At 33.8% G+C, this 23,128-nt stretch overlaps 3 protein-coding genes across 7 annotated transcripts in view; 2 read left to right on the top strand and 1 right to left on the bottom strand.

Annotated features, from left to right (window-relative positions):
* LOC126974458 (uncharacterized) overlaps nt 1–23,128 on the top strand; it is a 159,198-nt gene that overhangs the window by 123,826 nt on the left and 12,244 nt on the right. The gene's annotated exons all lie outside the window — the stretch shown is intronic.
* LOC126974479 (3-oxoacyl-[acyl-carrier-protein] reductase FabG-like) lies at nt 6,816–14,669 on the top strand. The gene is made up of 2 exons (XM_050821992.1): nt 6,816–7,193; nt 12,772–14,669. The coding sequence occupies exons 1-2, from the start codon at nt 6,826–6,828 to the stop codon at nt 13,151–13,153; spliced, it is 750 nt and encodes a 249-aa protein (XP_050677949.1). The 5' UTR covers nt 6,816–6,825; the 3' UTR covers nt 13,154–14,669.
* On the bottom strand, nt 8,710–9,565 carry LOC126974477 (3-oxoacyl-[acyl-carrier-protein] reductase FabG-like). Its single transcript, XM_050821991.1, has one exon. It carries the CDS (start codon nt 9,548–9,550, stop codon nt 8,789–8,791), a length of 762 nt encoding a protein of 253 aa, XP_050677948.1. The 5' UTR covers nt 9,551–9,565; the 3' UTR covers nt 8,710–8,788.

The raw sequence follows: 23,128 nt of genomic DNA, 5'->3' as shown, positions 1-23,128 counted from the left end.
CTTTTGACATGGCGTAAAACGTGTATTCACCTAAAAACACTCTTTTTCCACCTACACTTGATATATTAATAATATTACCTTTACTCTGAATTAGAAATGGTGTTGCCAGCCTTGTCAAATCGACAACAGCTCGAACATTTGTCTTCATAAGCTCGTCGTAGGTTTCCATAATTTTATCATCTTTAGAAAGATCAACACTACGTAGGATTCCAGCGTTATTTACCAAAATATCGAGTTTATTAAATTTATTTATAGTTTCATCAATTATTCTTTTTGTATCGTTCTCATTAGTAACATCAGCATTAATAACATATGGAATACAATTGTTGATTTCACACTGTTTTGCGACTTTTCGTAAGTTTTCTTCATTTCTTCCAACAATTACGAGATTAGCACACTCTTTAGCAAACGCAATAGCTATTGCTGCCCCGATGCCAGAACTAGCACCAGTAACAATCACAACTTTTGAATCAAACGACATCTCGGTAGCAGCAGCTTCCATATACTAACTGGTTAATCAGTGTCTATTGTAAATAATATTTATATTGGCACGTAGTGATAACATATCAGTAGGATTATTTTTTAAATAATGGCTCCATTTAACAACAACTAGCTTTGTTGATTGTGATATTACTTAATACTTAAACAGCTCTTTTTAGATTTCCTTAGTATTGTTAAAAATAAATAATTAATTATAATTTTATTATTAACCAAATGAACTGCCACTCCTGAATTCGTTCATCCAGATATGTATATAATTAGAATTATAAAGGTAATTATGGAAGGTATATTATCGATTGGGTCCCATGCTAGCCCCGTAGCTGATGAAATTACTGGACAAATGATACTTTATGTCTTACGTTTCAAGGTGATAAGCGCAGTCGTAATGCCGCTCAGAATTTTTGGGTTTTTCAAAAATCCTGAGCGGCACTGCATTGTAATCGGTGGAGCGTATCAATTACCAACACCTGAACGTCCTGCAAAAAGAGACCAAACGGGTCTCTTATTTCCTTAAAAAAAATCTGTTCCATTACTTGTTAGTACAGACAACATCATATGAATAAAATACAATCTGTTTAACAGAATGAAGACCACGATAAATAATATAACAGAGCAAAAAATTTTAACAAACAAACACCCGGCTTCGAAAAAAATATTCCAAAACAATAGTTATACGAGTAAGATGCCCTAAAAAGTAAAAAAAAAATCCTTATTTTTATGCAATTTAAACAATCTAATTATTTAATATAATTCTAGCTACAATTATTGCTATTTTTGGAGTAGCTATCCTCACACCACCGCGGCCCCACCCTCGCCTCTCGCCTTGTCACGTTGCGCGTGCGACACAAGCACATCTCACCTACAACTATGAATCATCGTAATCGGTTGGCGCGATATTGAGTTATTTATCCATTTATTATCATACATATTTATAGCAAATTTAAGAAGTTTATGGTTTTCTCATGGTTGCGATTGTCAGATCTAGTCCAAATTACAATGGGACCACACGGGTAGCACCAGCTTTGGCTTGCAGCTTCTGATCGACGTGACCGTCACTGACTTCCTATACATTTAGTGCAAGGCCCGCCTTATTCGTTTGATACGCCATTGGACCGAGTTCAGGGCGAATAAAATTTGCTTACATTCTCTGACGTTTTCTAAAATTAGTGAATCAGCGACGTTGATACAGGAGAAACAAGATAGAAAAAACATCTTAAAAGCAGAAGCAACCTCCTGCTCGATGTGGTATTTTATAAATTTTATATCTAATTAGATCATATTTAGACTTGCAGCCTTTTACAATTTCAGATTCCCAGTTAAAAACATTCCAACTCATCTTTATTTTATTTTAACAAAATTCTAACGAATTACGAAACCAATTACGTTATCACTTTCTAGAAAACTGACTTTCTTGAGATAAAGTGTCACGTAAATACCTGACAGTGAAACACATATGTAGGTATATGTAATTTGATACATTATTAAGTACGTATTGTATAGATACTACATACATACATTCTTTTAAATCAATTATATCATAAATAGTAACATTTATTTTATTTTTATTTAATAACAACCCTTGTACATTTGCGACTGAAAAAGAAAGTACATACACGTCGTTTCACATACATTACCTGTTCTGTGGTTTCACATCTATATAATATGTGGACTGTAAAACCGTACTACTAGTCTTCGGGATAATACCTAACAAAGCTAGGACAGCTAAAAAGAATGAAATATTTTTATAATATTTTTATACATACAGCTCTTCGGAATGCAACAACACGAGGTCTCTATACCAAAAATCATCAACCCGTTCACAGACTCCTCGATTCCTGACGGTTCGGTTCCCAGTCGACCCCGTTTCGGTCAGCCCACAGAACAGAAATCTTTTTACTGTTCCGTGGGTCAGCCCTGCATTTCACGCGGTCAAATGGTTCGGACTGCTACTATAACGGCACCAAACCAAACCAAATATGACAACAATACATCATTTATAGCCAGACTTACTCCTTATAGATCTCTTAAATAAGGGGAATAACGGACAAGTGGCTCAGCAATAGAAAGTATTATTATGTATGTGTAGGTTTTTCAAGGTCCCTTTGTCGTAACGATTAGATATGGCTGTAGCAGGCAAATGATTCCACAAAGTGGTTGCCTGCAGCAAGAAATGTCTTGCGAATTGCAAAGTTGTAGAATACCAGACATCACCGAGATGCAGGTCAAATTACTAGTTTCCTCTGACCCGACTTACTCTTCCAAAAATATACTAATCCCCTTTTCTATATATTTTTCGAAATACTAATATATATTCTCAATACTATAATATTAAAATAAAACAAACCAAGCAATCAATCAATCATTATTTATCACGTGATCTTTTTTCAAATATCAAATAAATTGAACTATCTTGAATTTTGTTGTTCTTATTGTTGCACATAAAGTAAGTAGCCGTTATCTGATGTATAATTTGATCCAGTTACACCTTTTGCTTTATCACTTGCTAAGAAAGTTACAATATCTGCGATTTCTTCGGGCTCACCCCAGCGGGCTAGCAGTGTCTTAACTTTCGTTTCTTCAAATGACGCTGTAAAACCAGCACGTCCAAGCATATCTGTCTTCACCCGACCAGGACTCACGTTATTCACTCGTACACCATATTTTCCTAAAGTAATAGCCATACCTCTCATATAATGATCCAGAGCTGCTTTTGTCATACAGTAAAGAGTATTTTGACACCTAGACACCTTTCTTCCAGCTGCACTTGATATATTAACAATATTTCCTTTACTCTGAATCAGAAATGGTATTGCCAGCTTCGTCAAATCCACAACAGCTCGAACATTTGTCTTCATAAGTTCATCGTATTTTTCCATAATATTATCATCTTTAGAAAGATCAATAATTCGTAGGATTCCAGCGTTATTTACCAAAATATCGAGTTTGTTAAATTCATTTATAGTTTCATCAATTATTCTTTTTGTATCGTTCTCATTAGTTACGTCGGCATTAATAATATATGGAATACGATTGTTGATTTCACACTGCTTTGCGACTTTTCGCAAATTTTCTTCATTTCTTCCTACAATTACGAGATAAGCACTCTCTTTAGCAAACGCAATAGCTATTGCTGCCCCGATGCCAGAACTAGCGCCAGTAACAATCACGACTTTTGAATCAAACGACATATCGGTTGCAGTAGCTTGCAAATAAGTACGAACTACTACGGTTAATGTAGTGTTGATTACAAATGTTATTATTCGGATGCTGTTAGTGATAACATATCAGTAGGATTATTTTTTATACTTTATTGGCTCAATTTAACAAGGTCTAGTTTGTTTATCCTGTTATTACTTAAACAGCTCTCTGTAGATTTTTAAGTATTGGTAAATAGTCATACTTATTTAAAATTTTATTATTTACCTCATAATGAGCCGTTCGTTCGCCCATGTATCATCATATACATATTATATCTTTAAAACGATAATCTAACAAATGAATGGATTTCAATTTCATGTATGGAAACCTGATTCATTAAGTGAAATAGGTATATACCTATATATTATATTATATAAAACCTACGTTACTCCTGATAATATTTGCTATCTGAGGTTGAAGAGCCGACAAGAATCATTTCGTAGATTATGTGGAATAAACAAATTAACAGATAAGCATAAATTTTAATTTGCATTCAGTAAAAAGATGTTATTATGACACGGCAAAGAGTATCACAAATTTCAACTCACATCACACAATAACCATAAACCTAAAAATCTAACTTTTTATCATAAAGTGAAAAGATTTCTTTTTGAGTTTGTTTGTTTGTAGTTGATTAGCTCAAAAATTGTCTATTGTGTAGACTAATTTAAAAAATCGGATAGTAATGTGGCTTTACACGGTTCTGGGACGCCCTTACATACCGCATATGTATGTACCGCATAGACTAACATGATCTTTTGTTAAAGCCACTGTGGACTTACGGCCGTTCCCAATATTCAGTCTATCTCTAACTTGAGATAAAAATCGTAACTATCGTTGACTTTTCTGTCCCAATAAACTTATCGACAGTAACTCACCTTATCCGTGCACGCTGTCTGTCAATGGGACGACGTATAGCTTACCAGCGATAGAAGTTTGTATGGAAATTGTAATTTACGCGTCATATATAAGGCGGTGAGAATGATATTGGGACAGCTTCAGATTATTGACAGCTAATTACTGACAGTAGAAGGTAGTAATTTATCTCTATCTGTGGATAGTATATTGGGAACGGTCGTTAATAGCTCACTGCTATAGTATGAATGAATTTTTGAATGAGGCCTTTAAATGTAAAAGATTGAAGGAGTACCTCTCTTTAAATTATTTTTGCTTTTAAGGCTTTATTCCCTTAATAACATTACTGGTTGGTTATAAAAATTAAAAATTGGTGCTTTAAAAAGTTTACTCCAAGATTACATTGAACAATGAGGCTGAGTTTAAAAAGGTCGCATTTGTGAAATCTCTATCTCTCAGCAGTTATTATCGATTCTAAATAACGATTATTGTTATTCAAAACAAGTGTATTATGAAATTCAAAAGAATTGTTAAAAAACGTTTGTGTGGTACTAAATTACTTTTTTTAATGATACCACAGACTGGGTATGGAGTGACCGCCTTCAGGCTATTTAATAATAAGTTTTATTGTACAATGTTACATTGTAACTACATGTTTTGAGAAAATAAAAGAGGCCAACTGAGTTTCTTACGCCCGTTCATCTCAGGTCTCAGGCATCCTTTTCCGAATGTTTAGTTTTTGACTTTCAATAAGTGTGTATATCATGGTTTTCGTAAAAATATTAGACTTTTAAGTTTATTGTTTTTTTAAGTATTGGTTTTGTTATTTAGCGGTAGCTAAATAAAACGATAAAATAATAAAAACCCGAAATAGGACGAGCTTGAGGAGAGTTGTAGAGAAAACGTGGCTCAGAGGCTAAATGTGATTCGTTCGACAGTTCAATGAACCAGGCAGCGATTTCATGACACCGGTACTATTAAGAGAAGTCCTGGGAGAAAACTATGAACTAAGCAACGATGTGATCGTTTTCTCATCAGTCAAGCGTTGTAAGGTCAATGTGGTGGAGGCCGCAAAAGTCAAAGTGTTAAAGATAATCACTACCGCGGAGTGAGAACGTATTCCGCAAGAAACTATAGGGGGTATCCTACCAAGTAGTCGAACACCATATTTGCCGTAGAAGAGTGCATGCTGTGATTAGGACTTCGGGGGTCACTTAATCCTATAAGTGTTTGTATGTAAGAGAAATACGTTTATAATATCACGTATACGTATGTATCATCATAGAAGGTAACATACGTACAAAAGGAAGAATCCCTTCTTCATACAAAATTTCTATTTATAATATTTATGACAAAATCGAAGTTAACAGCTTTGTACAAAAATACAATGTAAAAAAATTAACTGGTATGCATACAAGTATAGTGCCGGGTTAGTTTGCGAAAAAATGCGTTTTGATGAAACTTTCAGCGGCAAATATCAATAATCGTAATGTTGACACAAATACTTAACTTGTAATAATCAGTTAGTATACGCAAGGTATATGAGCCGATATGCCGTGTGATTCAGAAGTTGTAATTGTCATTGCTGCTAGTTCTGACATCGGGACAGCAATGGCTATTCCGTTTGCTAAAGAGTGTGCTATTCCTGTAGTTGTTGGAGGAAATGAAGAAAACTTACGAAAAGTCGCAGAATAGTGTGAATTCAACAATCGTAATCTACATGTTATTAATGACATTGTGACTCACTTTTCAATATATAATTGCAGCCATTTAAATGAATTTTTAGCTGGTATCGATTTTTGTCCTACAGATAGCCAGGGCCAATGGGACCTAAGTGAAACTAGCTAAAAAAGTGGCGTCCGATATGCGCCATAAGCAGGTGCATGCCACTATAAATACACTTTCGCCTTCAGAGGATGTCTATTTGTTTGCAGGATATATATATATATATATATATATATATATATATGACATGCTATGTATATATATATATATATATATATATACATAGCATGTCAGTCTTTACAGTAATTAACTCAAGCCAACCAAAGCCAGGAGTAATCGATCGAGCCATTTAAACATTTGACATTATAAGTTCACGCTATAATATGATTTCATATCATTATCAGCTTATTGCTTAAATGCTTCAAACATTTGCCATTGAGTTGATAATCCTATAATTATGATATGATATCACTAAAAGACTGACAGCAACGATTACACTTATACTTAACATTCAATAATCATTCAGTATATGGTATTTAAACAGATATGTCGTTTGAATCAAAAGTTGTGATTGTTACTGGCGCTAGTTCTGGCATCGGGGCAGCAATAGCTATTGCGTTTGCCAAAGAGAGTGCTAATCTCGTAATTGTTGGAAGAAATGAAGAAAACTTACGAAAAGTCGCAAAACAGTGTGAAATCAACAATCGTATTCCATATGTTATTAATGCCGATGTAACTAATGAGAACGATACTAAAAGAATTATTCATAATACAATCAAAAAGTTTAACAAACTTGATATTTTGGTAAATAACGCTGGAATTCTTCGGTCTGATCTATCTCAAGATAATAAAGTTATCGAAAAATACGATGAAATTATGAAGACAAATGTTCGAGCTGTTGTCGATTTGACAAGGCTGGCAACACAATTTCTAATTCAGAGTAAAGGAAATATTGTTAATATATCAAGTGTAAATGGAAGTAGGGTATTTAGAGGTGAATACACGTTGATCATTATATGAGAGGTATGGCTATTACTTTAGGAAAATATGGTGTACGAGTGAATAACGTTAGTCCTGGTCCGGTGAAGACAGATATTTTTGCTCGAGCCGGGTATACAGTGTCATTTGATGAAATGGGATTAAAAACTCTTCTGGACCGCTGGGGTGAGCCTGAAGAAATCGCAGACATCGTAACATTCTTAGCGAGTGATAAAGCAAAAGGTGTAACTGGTTCAAATTATACATCAGATAACGGCTACTCACTTTATATGCAACAATAATAACAAACATCACAACAAATCTCATCACAATATACTATATATTTGAAAAAAAAGTTCACTTAATAAATAATGCTTAATTGATTGCTTGGATTGTTTTATTTTAAAATTATAGTAGTTATATAGAAAGGGGGCTTCGATATTTATGTTCGGATGAAGTAGTCAGGTCAAAGAAAACCAACAGTTTTACCTGCAACTCGGTGATGTCTTGTAATCCACAACCATGCAATTCGCAATAAATTTGATATAGCGGATAGTCACTCTGTGGAATACCCAATAGGTTTGACAAAAGGATTTTCAAGCTACGAGCACACTCTCGCATAAAGGGCTGGAATCGAGTTTCTGTTTTCCACTTTTTATTGCTGAGCCACTTTTCTGTTATCCCCCTTATTTAAAGTATCTATGAGGAGTGGGTCCGTAAATAAATAGAGTATTTCTGTCATTTTTAGTTTGGTCTTTTTAGTTAAATATTCGGGAATCGAGTAGTCTATGAACCTCACATTATTATATTGCCAAGAGCTACCTTGATGAGAGATTCCAAAGTAAAACTTTTATCATATGATAGGTAAAATATTCTAGATTTACGCTTTTCAAGACCTTAAATTTATGATTTTTCATCCTTGAATTTATTTGCAAATATATATATATATATATATATATATATATTGTTTTTTTATTATTATTCTCTATTAATTAATTTTATTTGTGCCCAAATTTATAGACCACAAAATTGATAATATGAAATATGATAGGTAAAATATTCTAGATTTACGCTTTTCAAGACCTTAAATTTATGATTTTTCATCCTTGAATTTATTTGCAAATATATATATATATATATATATATATATATATATATATATATATATATATATATATATTGTTTTTTTATTATTATTCTCTATTAATTAATTTTATTTGTGCCCAAATTTATAGACCACAAAATTTTGAAGATACGAAAAAATAGTAAACAATATATGTACATAATTTATTTTATTATGTGAACATTTTTAGGAACCAAAACCTATTAAGAATTAAATAACTTGATGTTCTGGTTACTGAATTCAAACCAAGTAGCCATTATGTGACTTATTCCTCCGAACATGAATATTTAAGCCCCTTCTCTAACAAGTTTAAAATAAAACAAACCAAGCAATCAACCAAGCATTATTTATTACGTTAACTCTTTTGAAAAATCAAATAAAGTTATGTTATCACAAATTATGTTGTTCTTATTGTTGCATACAAAGTAGGTAGCCATTATCTGATGTATAGATTGAACCAGTTACACCTTTTGCTTTATCGCTTGCCAAGAATATTACTATATCTGCGATTTCTTCAGGCTCACCCAAGCGGTCTAGCAGGGTTTTAAATCCCATTTCTTCAAAGGACGCTGTAATACCAGCTCGAGCAAAAATATCTGTCTTTACCGGACCAGGACTCACGTTATTTACTCGTACACCATATTTTCCTAAAGTAATAGCCATACCTCTCATATAATGATCCAGAGCTGCTTTTGACATACAGTAAAGTGTGTTTTGGCCCCTAAACACTTTTCTTCCAGAGATACTTGATATATTAATAATATTTCCTTTACTTTGAATCAGAAATGGTGTTGCCAGCCTTGTCAAATCCACAACAGACCGAACATTGGTCTTCATAACTTCATCGTAGTTTTCCATAATATTATCATCTTTAGAAAGATCAACAGTACGTAGGATACCAGCGTTATTTACCAAAATATCGAGTTTATTAAATTTATTTATAGTTTCATCAATTATTCTTTTTGTATCGTTCTCATTAGTTATATCGGCATTAATAACATATGGAATACGATTGTTGATTTCACACTGCTTTGCTACTTTTCGCAAATTTTCTTCATTTCGTCCTACAATTATGACATTAGCACTCTCTTTAGCAAACGCAATAGCTATTGCTGCGCCAATGCCAGAACTAGCGCCAGTAACAATCACAACTTTTGAATCAAACGACATCTTGGTTGCAGCAGTTTGCATATACTAACTGGTTAATCAATGTCGATTATAAATGTTATTTATTTTGGCACGTAGTGATAACATATCAGTAGGATTATTTTTATATAATGGCTCCATTTAACAACGTTTAGCTATGTTGATTGTGATATTACTCATTACTAAAACAGCTCTCTGTAGAATTTGTAATTTTTGTTTAAAAAATAATAATTATTTATAATTTTATTATTTACCATATGAACCGCTACCCTTGACCTTGCCCATCTAGATATAAATCTAGATGGGCGAATTATAAAGGTCTTAATAGAAGGTGTACTATCGACCATTGGGGCCCATGCCGATCCATTGCCGTAATCAACCAACATCATATTAATAAAATACAATCTGTTCAAGAAAATGACGAATACATAATAATATAAAATGGAGTAAAAGAAGAAATAATTGTTTTCCTTTCTTTCGAAGCTGTTTTATCAATTTATTCGATAACGTGTATTATTTTTGTTTTATTTTTCTTCAAATAATAATTTATTGTGCAACATGATATCTTAATATTTGATTGTCGCAGATTTGTTGATAATTGGACAATTACACAAAGAGGAAATAGACAGGGCAATACAGGAACAAGAATGTGCTATAATGTTGCAAGCAGCTATTGTCCGCTTAAAGTTATTTCTAATTGAGAAAGTAATATACATAGTTTAGTTTTCGCAGTATCTAGGCTAAAGAGATTGACTTCAACCGACTTAGAAATTTTATTAAAATTTTCATTTACAAGGGCTTCGTCCCAAATCCCTCCCTAGAAAATACAAGCAGTATCTTTGGCGAAAGCAAAGCAGGGTTATTATCGAGGGCTGTACATGAAAGGGAGACTTTATTTAGATCCCAGAGCGATCTGACATAACTTATTTTCTCACAGATTCGGTTCTTAGTAACAACATAGCTGATGATGATAAGGATTATGACTCGAATGGACAATAAGATTGGGCTAATGATGAAAATGTCAATGTGAAGATTAACAATACTTTATTTACTTAATTTTTCCCGAACATATTTATTTATTGAATTCAAAGAGATCTCCATATATATGAAACTAACTAACCAACTATTTTAGCATTATTAGTCAAAAATATTTATAAATTTAGAGCTAACTGTATCCAGTGTTTCTGGAAGGAGCAGTCAGGTCTGGCGGCAATCATCTTTAGGACGCTGTTACTGCTTACACGTAGACGCTGCAACATGGAGACCGATTTTTTGCGCATTATGGCATGGAAACCATCCGCAGATGCATCAGCAAACATTCCAGAAGCACTACAGCGCCACGGTAGCCCCAACAGCCTTTTAAGGCCGCTATCCCAAGAAATCGCCAAAATAGCGCATAACAGAAACCGCTTCTTAACGGTTTGTGTTAAGCGTTTATTTTTACAAAAAATAATTATGCATGTATAGAATATGAGAAGAAAATTAAATTTTTCTTTACATTTCTATCTTTAATAGACATTGCGAAATCTAATCACCAAAATACCCTTAACTTTTACAGTTGGAGCCACGTTAATCATTCAATCTAGATAAAAATTGTATGAAAAATTATTAACTGTTTACCAATACTATTTAACATGACATAATTTTGTTATTTTCATAAAGAAAATTGTATTATGTTGGTAATAAATTAAAAATGCTTCTTTTTCTGAATTAAAAGTCCGGCGATCTTGTGTGAGAGAGGTAACCTAGCTCCGGTCGATTCCTCAAGGTCATTGGCTTGCTCCCCTGCCTTAATCGCATTATTATATGTGACACGTAGAACGCTATAAGCCCCGCACGAATAGGGACCACAAGCCGCTCGAGTAAAAAGACCGCAGTTGTAGTGCCGTTGAGAATTTTTGGCTTTTTCAAGAATTCTGAGCGGCACTGCATTGTAATGGGCAGGTTAGTTACCATCATTCCTTGTTTTCATAAAAAAAGTATAATTTTAATTGTATTCCTATGTATAAAATGAAAAGAGTAGTAATGATTGTTTAACATTACTGGCAGCTTAAAAAACTACCAGGGTGCTTAAAAAAGCTCTCTTCAAGATCACATTTAACAATGTTTACTTATTTGAGTTTAAAAATAAAGTAAACATTGCATTTCGCATTTCTACTTAATTTGTGGCGCGAATTCTCAGCAATTATTTTCAATTCTAAATAACGATAATTGTTTATGGTTATTCAAAATAAATGTACAACGAAATTCGAAAGAATCGTTAGTGTGGTAAAGGTTCCTATAAGATTAATTACTTTTTAATGATACCACAGATCGGGAATTTAGCGACCGCCCTTGGGCTACTAAATAATTAGGTTTATTATACGATAATTTTAATTATAAATAAAAAATTGTGAACATATTGAGAAAAAAAATAGGAACCTCTCAAATTTAATTTGTATAATTAATTACAGAAGTAAGGGACATCACTTTAAAATAACAAATTGTTGAACTAAAGTAACAATTAAATATCCCGATGTAAGCAATGACGTCATTGTAAGTTAATCCTTCGTTGATACTAATTTTCTTTGTAGTATTTTAAGCTTAGTTTAGATTAATTTGAGACAAAACCGAAAATAACGACTTTTTACGAATTGAATGTATGTAAAAAGTACACATACAAAGATTTAACGGTACACATAGAAGTTTTGTCAGTGCCGGTTAGTTTGCGAAACAAATGTTTGATGTTGACGGAAGTTTCTACATCAAATATCAATACCTAATCTAATGCTGTGATATGATATCACTAAATTAGTGATAGTGACATAATTACACATAAACTAATACTTAACACTTTGAATAATCAGTCAGTATACGGAAAGCATTTAAGCCGATATGTCGTTTGATTCAAAAGTTGTAATTATCACTGGTGCTAGTTCTGGCATTGGCGCAGCAATAGCTATTGCGTTTGCTAAAGAGTGTGCTAATCTAGTGATTGTTGGAAGAAATGAAGAAAACTTACGAAGAGTTGCAAAACAGTGTGAAATCAACAATCGTATTCCATGTGTTATTAATGCCGATATAACTAATGAGAACGACACTAAAAGAATTATTGATGATACAATCAAAAAGTTTAACAAACTTGATATTTTGGTAAATAATGCTGGAATTCTACGGTCTATTGATCTTTCTAAAGATGATAAAATTTTGGAAACGTACGATGAACTTATGAAGACAAATATTCGAGCTGTTGTGGATTTGACAAGGCTGGCAACACCATTTCTAATTCAGAGTAAAGGAAATATTGTTAATATATCAAGTGTAGCAGGAAGGAAAATTTCTGGGGGTGAATACACGTTGTATTCCATTACAAAAGCAGCTCTGGATCACTATACGAGGGGTATGGCTATTACTTTAGGAAAATATGGTGTGCGAGTAAATGCTGTTAGTCCTGGTCTGGTGAAAACAGACATTTTTGCTCGAGCCGGGTCTACAGTGTCATTTGATGAAATGGGAATAAAAACTCTTCTTGGCCGCTGGGGTGAGCCTGAAGAAATCGCAGACATCGTAACATTCTTAGCAAGTGATAAAGCAAAAGGTGTAACTGGATCAATTTATACATCAGATAACGGCTACTTGCTTTCATAGCAGAACTGCAAAGTATTCAATTCTTTTTGTTAGAAATATTCTGTCATTCACAATAATGTCTCTCTACGTTATATTCTAAGATCCTTGAAAATTCATTTATTTATTATATACGGGCGAACCCTTATTACAATATTAAAACTATGAAACTGATACAATATTTACTTAACTAACAAATAATAATATTTAACTAACTAATCAACACATCTTAATTTCTAATTATAAATAAACATGGTTTTAGTGTGTCTTGCCACAGATAGTAAACTAGTATTATATAAATCAATCCAGTTTATCTGGTTGTTAGTAGCTTCGCTGAGCCTAAAAATAGGAGAGTGATGAACAAACCTTCATGAAACAAATATTTTTTTTTATTTACTAAATAAAGTTTATTTTTCCAAATCCTTATAAAATGAGGCTTTCTTAAAATTAATAATTTGAGAATACTAATAAAATAAAAACAAATATTTATTTGCAAAATTTAGGATCTGCTTCTTTGTAACTGATTAACTTAAATATTGTCTTGTGCGACCTGCATTTACTATATCAGAAAAGTGAGTCCATGAGGAGGAGGAGGTCATGATTGAATATCTCGACCAAGGAGCTACTGTTACTGGTACTTTAAAATAAACTAAAGAGAGTTCTCCAAATTATTCATAGATTCTATCATCAAAAAAAACAAATTGTTTCATAAGCGGCGGAGATACGAGATAAAAATCTTGTTTTTGTAGTTAAAAACAAGAAAATTTTAAAATAAATATTTATTTTAACAATATTTTAATATATCAATTAATTATATATTGTAATCTATTAAATAAGTAATCAGATAAATAATTATGTATTTAATCTGCCTTTAAATTATAAAAAAACTTGATGAAGAGAAACATATTGCCTAAATATCATTAAAATATTTAGTAAGCTTATCTATATAATGTATTTTGAAAGACAAAAGGATAAATCCAGAGTATTTCGATATTGCAAGCAATCAGGGTCCGTTTGAATAGCCGAGTTATAAATAGGTACAAATAAAAACAGAATTACTGACAAGTTGAGAACACACAACACAACACAACCACGAGAGTCTAGAGCGAGTCACAGTGACGGCACATAAATATTTTTATAATATATATAATAATAAATAAACGTTAATACCGATTTTTAATTTAATACGATTGAATAATTGTAACCATATTTTATTTTTGAATTGTAATCTTTCTTTTTCATATAATCAATTTGAGATTCCTATGAAACAACATGTAAAAATAAAACCGATTACCTATTATGATTGTATGTAGTCTTTGGGTCAGATATGTCGGCCGTCATCATAATTCGTCAGGTTTAAATACGCGTTTTGATTCATAAGTGTTCGTTTGATGCAAATATTAGCTACTAATATAATAAAATATGTAAATAATTATGGTCCCATCTTCATCGGTTCTGGGGCGCATTTCGACATTGTCCTATGTTTCTAAATATTTGATTCTAAATAACTCTTAATAAAGATTATTACTTATTCATATTACATTATTGGCGTTTTTAAGTACCTACTGGTGTTGTTATTTAGCGGTACATAATCGATAAAATAATAAAAGCTCGAAGCCCGAGTTTGAGGAGGGTTGTAGAGAAAACGTGGTTCAGAGTAAATGTGAGTCGATCGACAGTTCAAAGCACCTGGGCGCGATTTCATGACAGCGGTACGGTATTAACAGAAGTCATGGGAGAAAACTATGAACTAAGCTACGGTATGATCGTTTTCTCATCAGTCAGGTATCGTGAGATCAGTGTGTTGGGGGCCGCAAAAGTGAAAGTGTTAAACGTTAACACGGAAGTGTAAAAAAGGACTCCTTGTCACCTACATAAGAGTGAAGCATCAAAACAAGCCGGCTAATGTGTAAATAGATAGCCCCACGCGGCACGCACACACACTTATATAAGCTGATCAGCCGCCATTATGACATCTGCCATCGTCTGTGACGGACAGTGACATTCAGTGTGGCCGGTAAATAAACAGGGACTTCACTCAAAAAATTAGGTTATCCATGTAATGGTGTTCTAAGTAGATAAATCATTATCTGTTTCAAGGTTCAGTGATTTATGATTAGATTCATTAATTATTATTAATAATTCACAATTAGATTTTATAAGATTATTATCGTTTATTGATACTAAAATCAGAATCTTTAAAATATTCAGTACCTGCTTGAAAAAATAAAGAATGGTGAATCCTCTATTATTAGCTGCTGGCCAACCTTCCACATAACATATATTATATTATCTTTTAGCAGACAGTCATTAGGTAATAAGATACACATTATTGATTCAACTACTTTTAGGTATATCTTTTTTCTCCCACTTTTTAGACTTGCTTACGATTTGCTTTGTCTTAGGTTTCCTACGTTCTAAGTACATTTATTAATACGTTTCCATGATGTACGACACTTTTTAGTGGGTCCCAAAATCCATGCATTCTCGCCTCCTCCTTTGATATACATAAAGGAATGTGCAACTAGCGGTTACACAAGTTCTTCCTCAATCCGAAAATAACGTTCTCTCTCTCTAGTCGATCCCTCATGACTGAGGAGGTCCACAAGTGGTCCACACTTGAAGTGAACTGTTTGTTTCCATCGGCTAACGTCGGAGCTAAACTTCGAAGACCTGGAGTCTTTCATTTGGTCGGTCCATCTGGTAGGAGATCGGCCTCGGGCTCGCTTGCCATTTGTGCTCCCAACCACGATCAATTTATCCTGGCTCTCGTTATCCCTTCGCATTGTGTTGCCAAAATACGTAAGAATTCGTTGCTGGCATATCGTGGTTAATCGGTCACAACGTTAATCACGTAGAAATCACTTAGATAGCGATTATAACCCTGTTATTTAGTACGCACCCACCGTCACGCTAACATAGAATATAAACACTCCCAACTTACAACCTCGACACGTCATGCAACTGTACAATTATCCATCTTATATTGTATATACTGACCAATTTTGATTTGTCAATGTGTGAGTTAGCTAACTACTAGCTTCTATTCATTCAAAATACTAAGGAACTTATGCCAAGTCCCAAATTCCCAACGTGGTTCCAAGATGGTGGAAAAATAAATAAATACGAGATAAGACTCATATACAGCAAATATATACAACAAAAAAAATACATACATTATAACAAAATATGACAATAGTTGAGTTTTAGAAATGCAAATAATCAAATCTCTGATTTATATAAATCAAAAGTTTATAATACATACATCTGTTATAAAATAAATACAAAGAAATAAATAATGGATTCTAATAATTAATAATGAAATGTATGGCAAGATTGCAGATCTTATCAAATGAAAATTTTATACTATTTAGTATGACCATTTAAATTTGGCTATTAGCGCTTCAACTTATACGGATAAACGGCTTAATTTACTGAAGCATAGCCTAATAGCAGTTTATGAGCACTCACTTTCACGAGCAAAATACAAGTGACCTGATTTCAAAGTATCAGAGTCGGGAAAGATAAGTTTTATTAGATCAACGTATTCGCGGCTGGATCGACCAGTTATACCAAGAATATTATTATATATATAATTCTTGTGTGCGTGTGTATGTCACTGAACTCCTCCTAGACGGCTGGACCGATTCTAATGAAACTTTCTTGTATTCAGGTGGATTCGAGAATGGTTTAGATTCACAATTGAACTACCTCCTAAACGGCTGGACCGATTTTGATGATATTTTTGTGTGTTGCAGTGAATTTGAGATTGGTGTGTGTCTTCAGGTGGATTCGAAAATGGTTTAGATTCACAATTAAACTACCTCCTAAACGGCTGGACTGATTCTGATGACTTTTTTGTTTGATTCAGTGAATTTGAGATTGGTTTAGATTCTCAATTCCGCCCATATAATATAATTCTCCTGCTCATGTGTATGTTAGTGAACTGCTCCTAACGGCTGGACCGATTTTTCAAATTTAAAACATGTGTACAGGACAACGTCTGTTGGGTCCACTAGTATTTTTATATACGTTTATTATACACATAATACATCCATTTTTCATTTACTTATTTATTTATTTATTTTATTTACTAATAATCCAACAGCTTTATTTACCATTACAATAGACTTACAAATAATTTTACAAATATGCCAATTTAATTAATCTGTTATTTTATGCTAGTATTATTACATACGTTAATAATAATATTATTTAAGAGGTGTGTGTGTGTGTGTGTGTGTGTGTGTGTATACATACGTGTGTATGTTATACGTTTTAAAATACTGTTCTGGGCATAATTTGTAGTTACTTGGGGGAAGTGAAACAAGGCAGTGTGACGGGTTCTGTAGTCCGATACGCTTAGATATATAGATTCTAATAATTCCGAACAGTCTATAAGGCTATTCCATAACATATGGAGTAACAGTAAATCGCTTTTTTTTCGCAGTATAAACAGAGGTTCCATTCTAAAGCGTACACAGACATCATCATAGGTGTCGAAATGAGAGTAATCCTTGAAGCACAAGAATCCAACAAACTTCTTCTGTATAGACTCAATTTTGTTTATATGTACTGCATAGTGAGAAAAGCAGAGCATTGGTCTCATGATTGAAGTCTTTTCCGTTGTATGACAGTTTTAGGACGACCTATATTAGCCGTTCTTAGGGATTTAACGTATGACCATAAACGGGTAGGAACATCAAAAATCACAGTTGTTGAAGTTATTCAATTTTTAATAAATCTTTTTTTGTATTTATAGCTATGGCAGGTGATTCCTGGTTTTTCCTTAAATAAATCTGACAATTTCTCACCCAAACAAAATTGTAGGACTTTTTTCCTGCCAAATCCTTAGATTCTTTCAAAAGAGATTTATTATCTGGGGTCAAATGCTCGAAGACAAAGAATCTGGTAGGTGAACCGCTCAATCCAATATACCTTATTTTGTGTGAATTTGAAATGATATACGTACGAATAAAATAATCTGTGGAATTTACACGGCAGTATTAAGAAACACTATTACTATTACTTGATACAATATTTTATAGAAAACAGCCCAGAAGCACACAGTAGAACATAAGTTGTTGTTCGATATACAACGCTTAAATCAAACAGTTTATGGCCCCTAGCGACTGTTAGTAAATTGTGATCGTCTGTGTTTGGTGCAATTAAGTAGCGGACGCGGTTTGGTCTATTCACTTGAAGTATTTTTACGTAAGCTTGTGATTGTCATGCAAGTTATTACGCCACAAGTTAGGATATCATCCCCACCATCTGGATGTGTGGCGGTCATCCACAGTGCTATTTCCAAGAGGCTTTCTTCCACTTACGAACAAGCTGTGGAATTAGCTTCCTTGTGAAGTGCTACCGGGACGATAAGACATGCCTTAAAAAGCGCGTTTTTTAAAGGGCCGGCAACGCTTTTGGATTTCCTCTGGTGTTACAAGAGAATGTGGGCGGCGGTGATCACTTAACACCAGGTGACCCGTACTTTCGTTTACCCTCCCTTCCTTTAAAAAAAGTTGATGATGTTTGTGCCATCAATTAAATTTATTATTTATTATACGCTTTATATTAGTTAATATTGCATGTTTGTAACTATGAGTGAAATGGAATCTTTAAATGTGATTTTCACCCAATTTACCTCAAAATTTTCTCATTCTGCGGCTGATATTTAAAAATAAATTTTAACTTTATTCACGAAATTCAGAATTTTATATATTATACGTAATGTGTATATATTTTTTTATGAAATAAGGAACACGATGACCAGGACGTTCAGCTGATTGTAATAGATACGCCGTGCCTATTACAATGCAGTGCCGCTCAGGATTATTGAAAAACCCCCAAAATTCTCACCAGCCCCACAACTGCGCTCGTCACTATGACACATAAGATGTCAAGTCTCATTAGCCCAGTAATATCACTAGCTACGGCAGCCCTTCAGACCGAAACACAGTAATACTTTCACATTACTGCTTCACGGCAGAAATAGTTGTGGTACCCATAATCTATCTCTATCTCTAATGCCATCCGGTGCAAAGGAGCGTCCCACTGGTAATGTATATGTGTAATAATGTCTTTCGTTTTGTAAGTAATTTCTTTAGTTAAAAAATCAGTCAATCTTAACCTATTGATTTTACATCCACATTACATATGGTTACTTTTTAATGTTCGGTTAAGATAACAAACAAATTCATACATTTAAAAATTTAATTCATATTTTTCAAACTTACCTCAAGTCTTTAAAAAAAAAAATCCGTCCGAACTCAACTTTTTCATTTTAACTTCGACCAATGGGAAGATTCTTACTTCACTTACAAAGGTGGACTATATCATGCAATTCGCAGTGAAGGCACATTTGCGAAAGGTGGTTCATAACCCTGCGGGAATTTATTAATAAACTTAAGAATTTGGAAACGTATACAATGTTCTCAGCGGAGATCGCACTCACAAACCGTAGCTAGGCGGACATAAGACCAATTGATAAATTCTAATATATTTATAAATAACTTGCCGCCCGGCTTTGCACGACTGTTATTTGGAAAAGCAGATATTTAAAATGTGAACTTTTCGTAAGTGTTTTCGTTAAAAGACATGAAAGGCATTTATTTTCTCAAAATTGATTCCTTTAGAATTCTTTTTGATGTCATTTCTAATATACTAGATACTACTACCGCTTCGGAAACAAATGGCGCTCTGAAAGAGAAGAAGCGGCACATGAAACTCTCCCAGCATTCTTTTTTTTTGCGCTCTTTTCAATAAAAATATATAATATTGTACAGTCATTTCTATCGCTATAAAATAATCACAATCTAGTCCCAGGCTGTCCGATCATTTAGATTTTCAGCTGTGGAGTAATAGGATTTACGACAGAGCCATTTTTTTATAAAACATTTAAATTTATTTATAGATAATGCCTGAACAGTGGCTGGGACTTTATTATAGAAGTGTATACATTTACCCTTAAAGCTATTATGTATCTTATGAAGCCTACTAGAATTAGTTACAGCAATCCCTTATTTCTAGTGTTATAATAATGAAAATCACAATTAAGAGCTTACAGAAGTTACACAATACTAATATTTTTTTTTTGAAATGATGGGAAAAAGCTCCATTGGGAAGGCACTCTAAGCTCGCAAGCTTGAAAGTCATAGTTAATTTAAGATTTGGTAAATTTTTTGTAGTAACGAGCGAGTCAAGTCGTGCAACTTTTGGTGTCTTCTAAAGTTCAATAAATATCAACTTCCTTATTTAATGCGATGTAAAGAAGTTATAATTAAAAGTTAAATAATAAATAGATAAAAGTTATATTTGCCCATATTAAAGTCTTGCCTCTTGAAACTCCGGTAAAATTATATATACTTAAGTATGATTTAAGGCAGACTGAAAACCTGTGTTAAACGGATCTCACTACGTTGTTCAACTAAAAGTTTTTCGAATTTCGAATGTTCTAACCTTGTGTCTCGCTGGTTTTACGTGAACTGGAGGTGTAGGTTTCTTTGTGAGTAAATTCTAAAGTGAGAAAATTACAACTTCGGGAAAGAGGTCACACGTCGAATCCAACTCGGATGGGCAGCGTTTGGGAAGCTCCCTAAAATCTTCTCCAAAATACCACAGTGTCTGAAGACGAAGGTTTTCAGCAAGTGATGACATACGGAATACAGACATGGTCGCTAACTATGGGGCTTACGAGGAAGCTCATGGTCGCTCATCGGGCATTTTAGAGGGCTATGCTCGGAGTTTCCCTGCGGGATCGAATCAGAAATGAAGAGATCCGTAGGAGAACCAAAGGCACCAGGCTATGGCCCAGGTGGTTGCAAAACTGAAGTGGCAGTGGCCAGAGCACATAGCTCGACGGACAGATGGCCGTTGGGGTAGTAAAGTCCTCGAATGGCGACCATGTATCGTAGACGTAGTGTTGGTGGGCCCCCCACAAGATGGACCGTCGATCTAGTCAAGATAGCCAGAATAGGTTGGATGAGGACAGAGCAGAACTGATCATCAAGGCAATCTTTGGGGGAGGCCTTTGTCTAAATCATCAAGGCAATCTTTGCAGTGGACGACTTCCGGCCGAAATGATGGTAATGAAATGAAATTCTAAACCTTAAATAGTCTTGACTTGTCCCGTGACCCTTTTACACTCTAAGGGTAAGTAGCTGAAAGAAGCCGACAGTATTCTCTTTTAAGTTGAACCCGGTAATATTATTTAAAACCCTTCATCTTATAAATTAATCCAACCATAGTGAAATATTGCCTGGTAGCGGTTTTATCTTTATCGAATCTCATGTGTAAAGCTCAACTAAACCGAAACCATTTTTACTTGTACTCATTTTCAGTTTTATCCAATAATCATAAGACTTACCAAATTATACAATTAAACATTACCGGCCTCACAAATAAACTTGGTATAAAGTTATAACTGATGATAAACAAAGAAAATGCAAAATGATTACATTATCGTTGGCAACACTGTCAATACAATGATAATTTTGAAGATTTCCGAATGACAAGCTGCCTTGCAAATAAACGCGGGAAACGTTATACGTCCGAACAAACCATTCGTAAACAAAATGTCTATTTGTAAACATTTTACATATTCTTGGTTTGTGCTTAGTTATAACTTTATGCCAATTTTATTTGTTAGGCCGGAATAGTTTCAGAATCAAAGACACCTACAGATGGCACCTAGATATATTTAAGCATTCACCATATTTTTGGGAAATATGATCTTTAATTACAAAAAAAGGTTATCCAATTATCCAATCAAATCAAATTTTCTTTATTCATTTACGTTAAAAAATTGCACTTAAGAATGTTAAAAGACATTTTTTTATGAAAATAAGAGACGAGCGGACGTTCAGCTGATGATAATTGATACGCCCTGCCCATTACAATGCAGTGCCGCTCAGGATTCTTAAAAGACCAAAAAATTCTGAGCGGCACTATAACTGCGCTCGTCACCTTGAGACATAAAATTTCAAGTCCCATTTGCCCAGTAATTTCACTAGCTACGGCGCCCTTCAGACCGAAACAGTAATGCTGCTTCACGGCAGAAATAGGTGCCGTTGTGGTACCCATGATCTAGCCGGCATCTTGTGCAAAGGAGCTTCCCACTGGTAAATACGACATGCATTGTTACGACCACTTCGGTAAATGACATTAAGCTCAATGTCATTCTCTTAAATCCGTTTATAAAATCATCAATTTAATAATTAAAACTTAAAAACGATGTAATAAAAATACTCAGATGTCACGATTGTAGAAGTAACTCGAGTAAGTAAAAAATTATGTGGTGTCGTGGGACACCAGGTAGGAACGAAGTTCCTTCGGCTAATGTAGAATCGACACAAATTGCAAAAAAAATCGTGCTCAATTAGGTATTATACACTACTCGCTTGTGTATGCGACTGTCGCGCCTGCGCACGTTTCATTTAACGGTTTTATTCCACGCACTTTTTTCCACGGACTTTGTCTTACGGTTTTACTATCACATTTTTTTCAGTTCGGTCGCGTAGCAAAATCCCAATCCCCTCCAAACCTGCCGTAAGGAACTTCGTTCCAAAAAGATGTTAATTAATTAAAAAACTACATCATTTTGTTAGTAGATAAGTACCTACAGTAGATGCATCATTCTAAACACACTAAATAAATAAGGGTTACATGCTGTATTATTATAACTATAAATATAAATAAGCGAAAAAAAAAGTTAGTGACCCTACACACTAAGCTAGATGTCCTGGATTCGATCCCGGTAGGTGCAAACATTTATATATAATTGAATATGGATGTTTGTATCCGAGTCACGAATGTTTATTTGTATTTATGTATGTTTAAGTATATTGTATTAAATATATCGTTGTCTTGCAACTCATAGCACAGGCTATGCGTAATTTGGGGCTAGATAATTTGTGTAAAAGTGTGTCCATATTATTATTATTATTAAATAAGATAACCTTCACTTTCATTCACGTTTCCGATGACAGGATTACCCTACAA

This window comes from Leptidea sinapis, chromosome 32, assembly GCF_905404315.1.
Source record: "Leptidea sinapis chromosome 32, ilLepSina1.1, whole genome shotgun sequence".
In the NCBI taxonomy this organism is placed as follows: domain Eukaryota; kingdom Metazoa; phylum Arthropoda; class Insecta; order Lepidoptera; family Pieridae; genus Leptidea; species Leptidea sinapis.
This window is presented reverse-complemented; position numbering and strand designations above follow the sequence as displayed.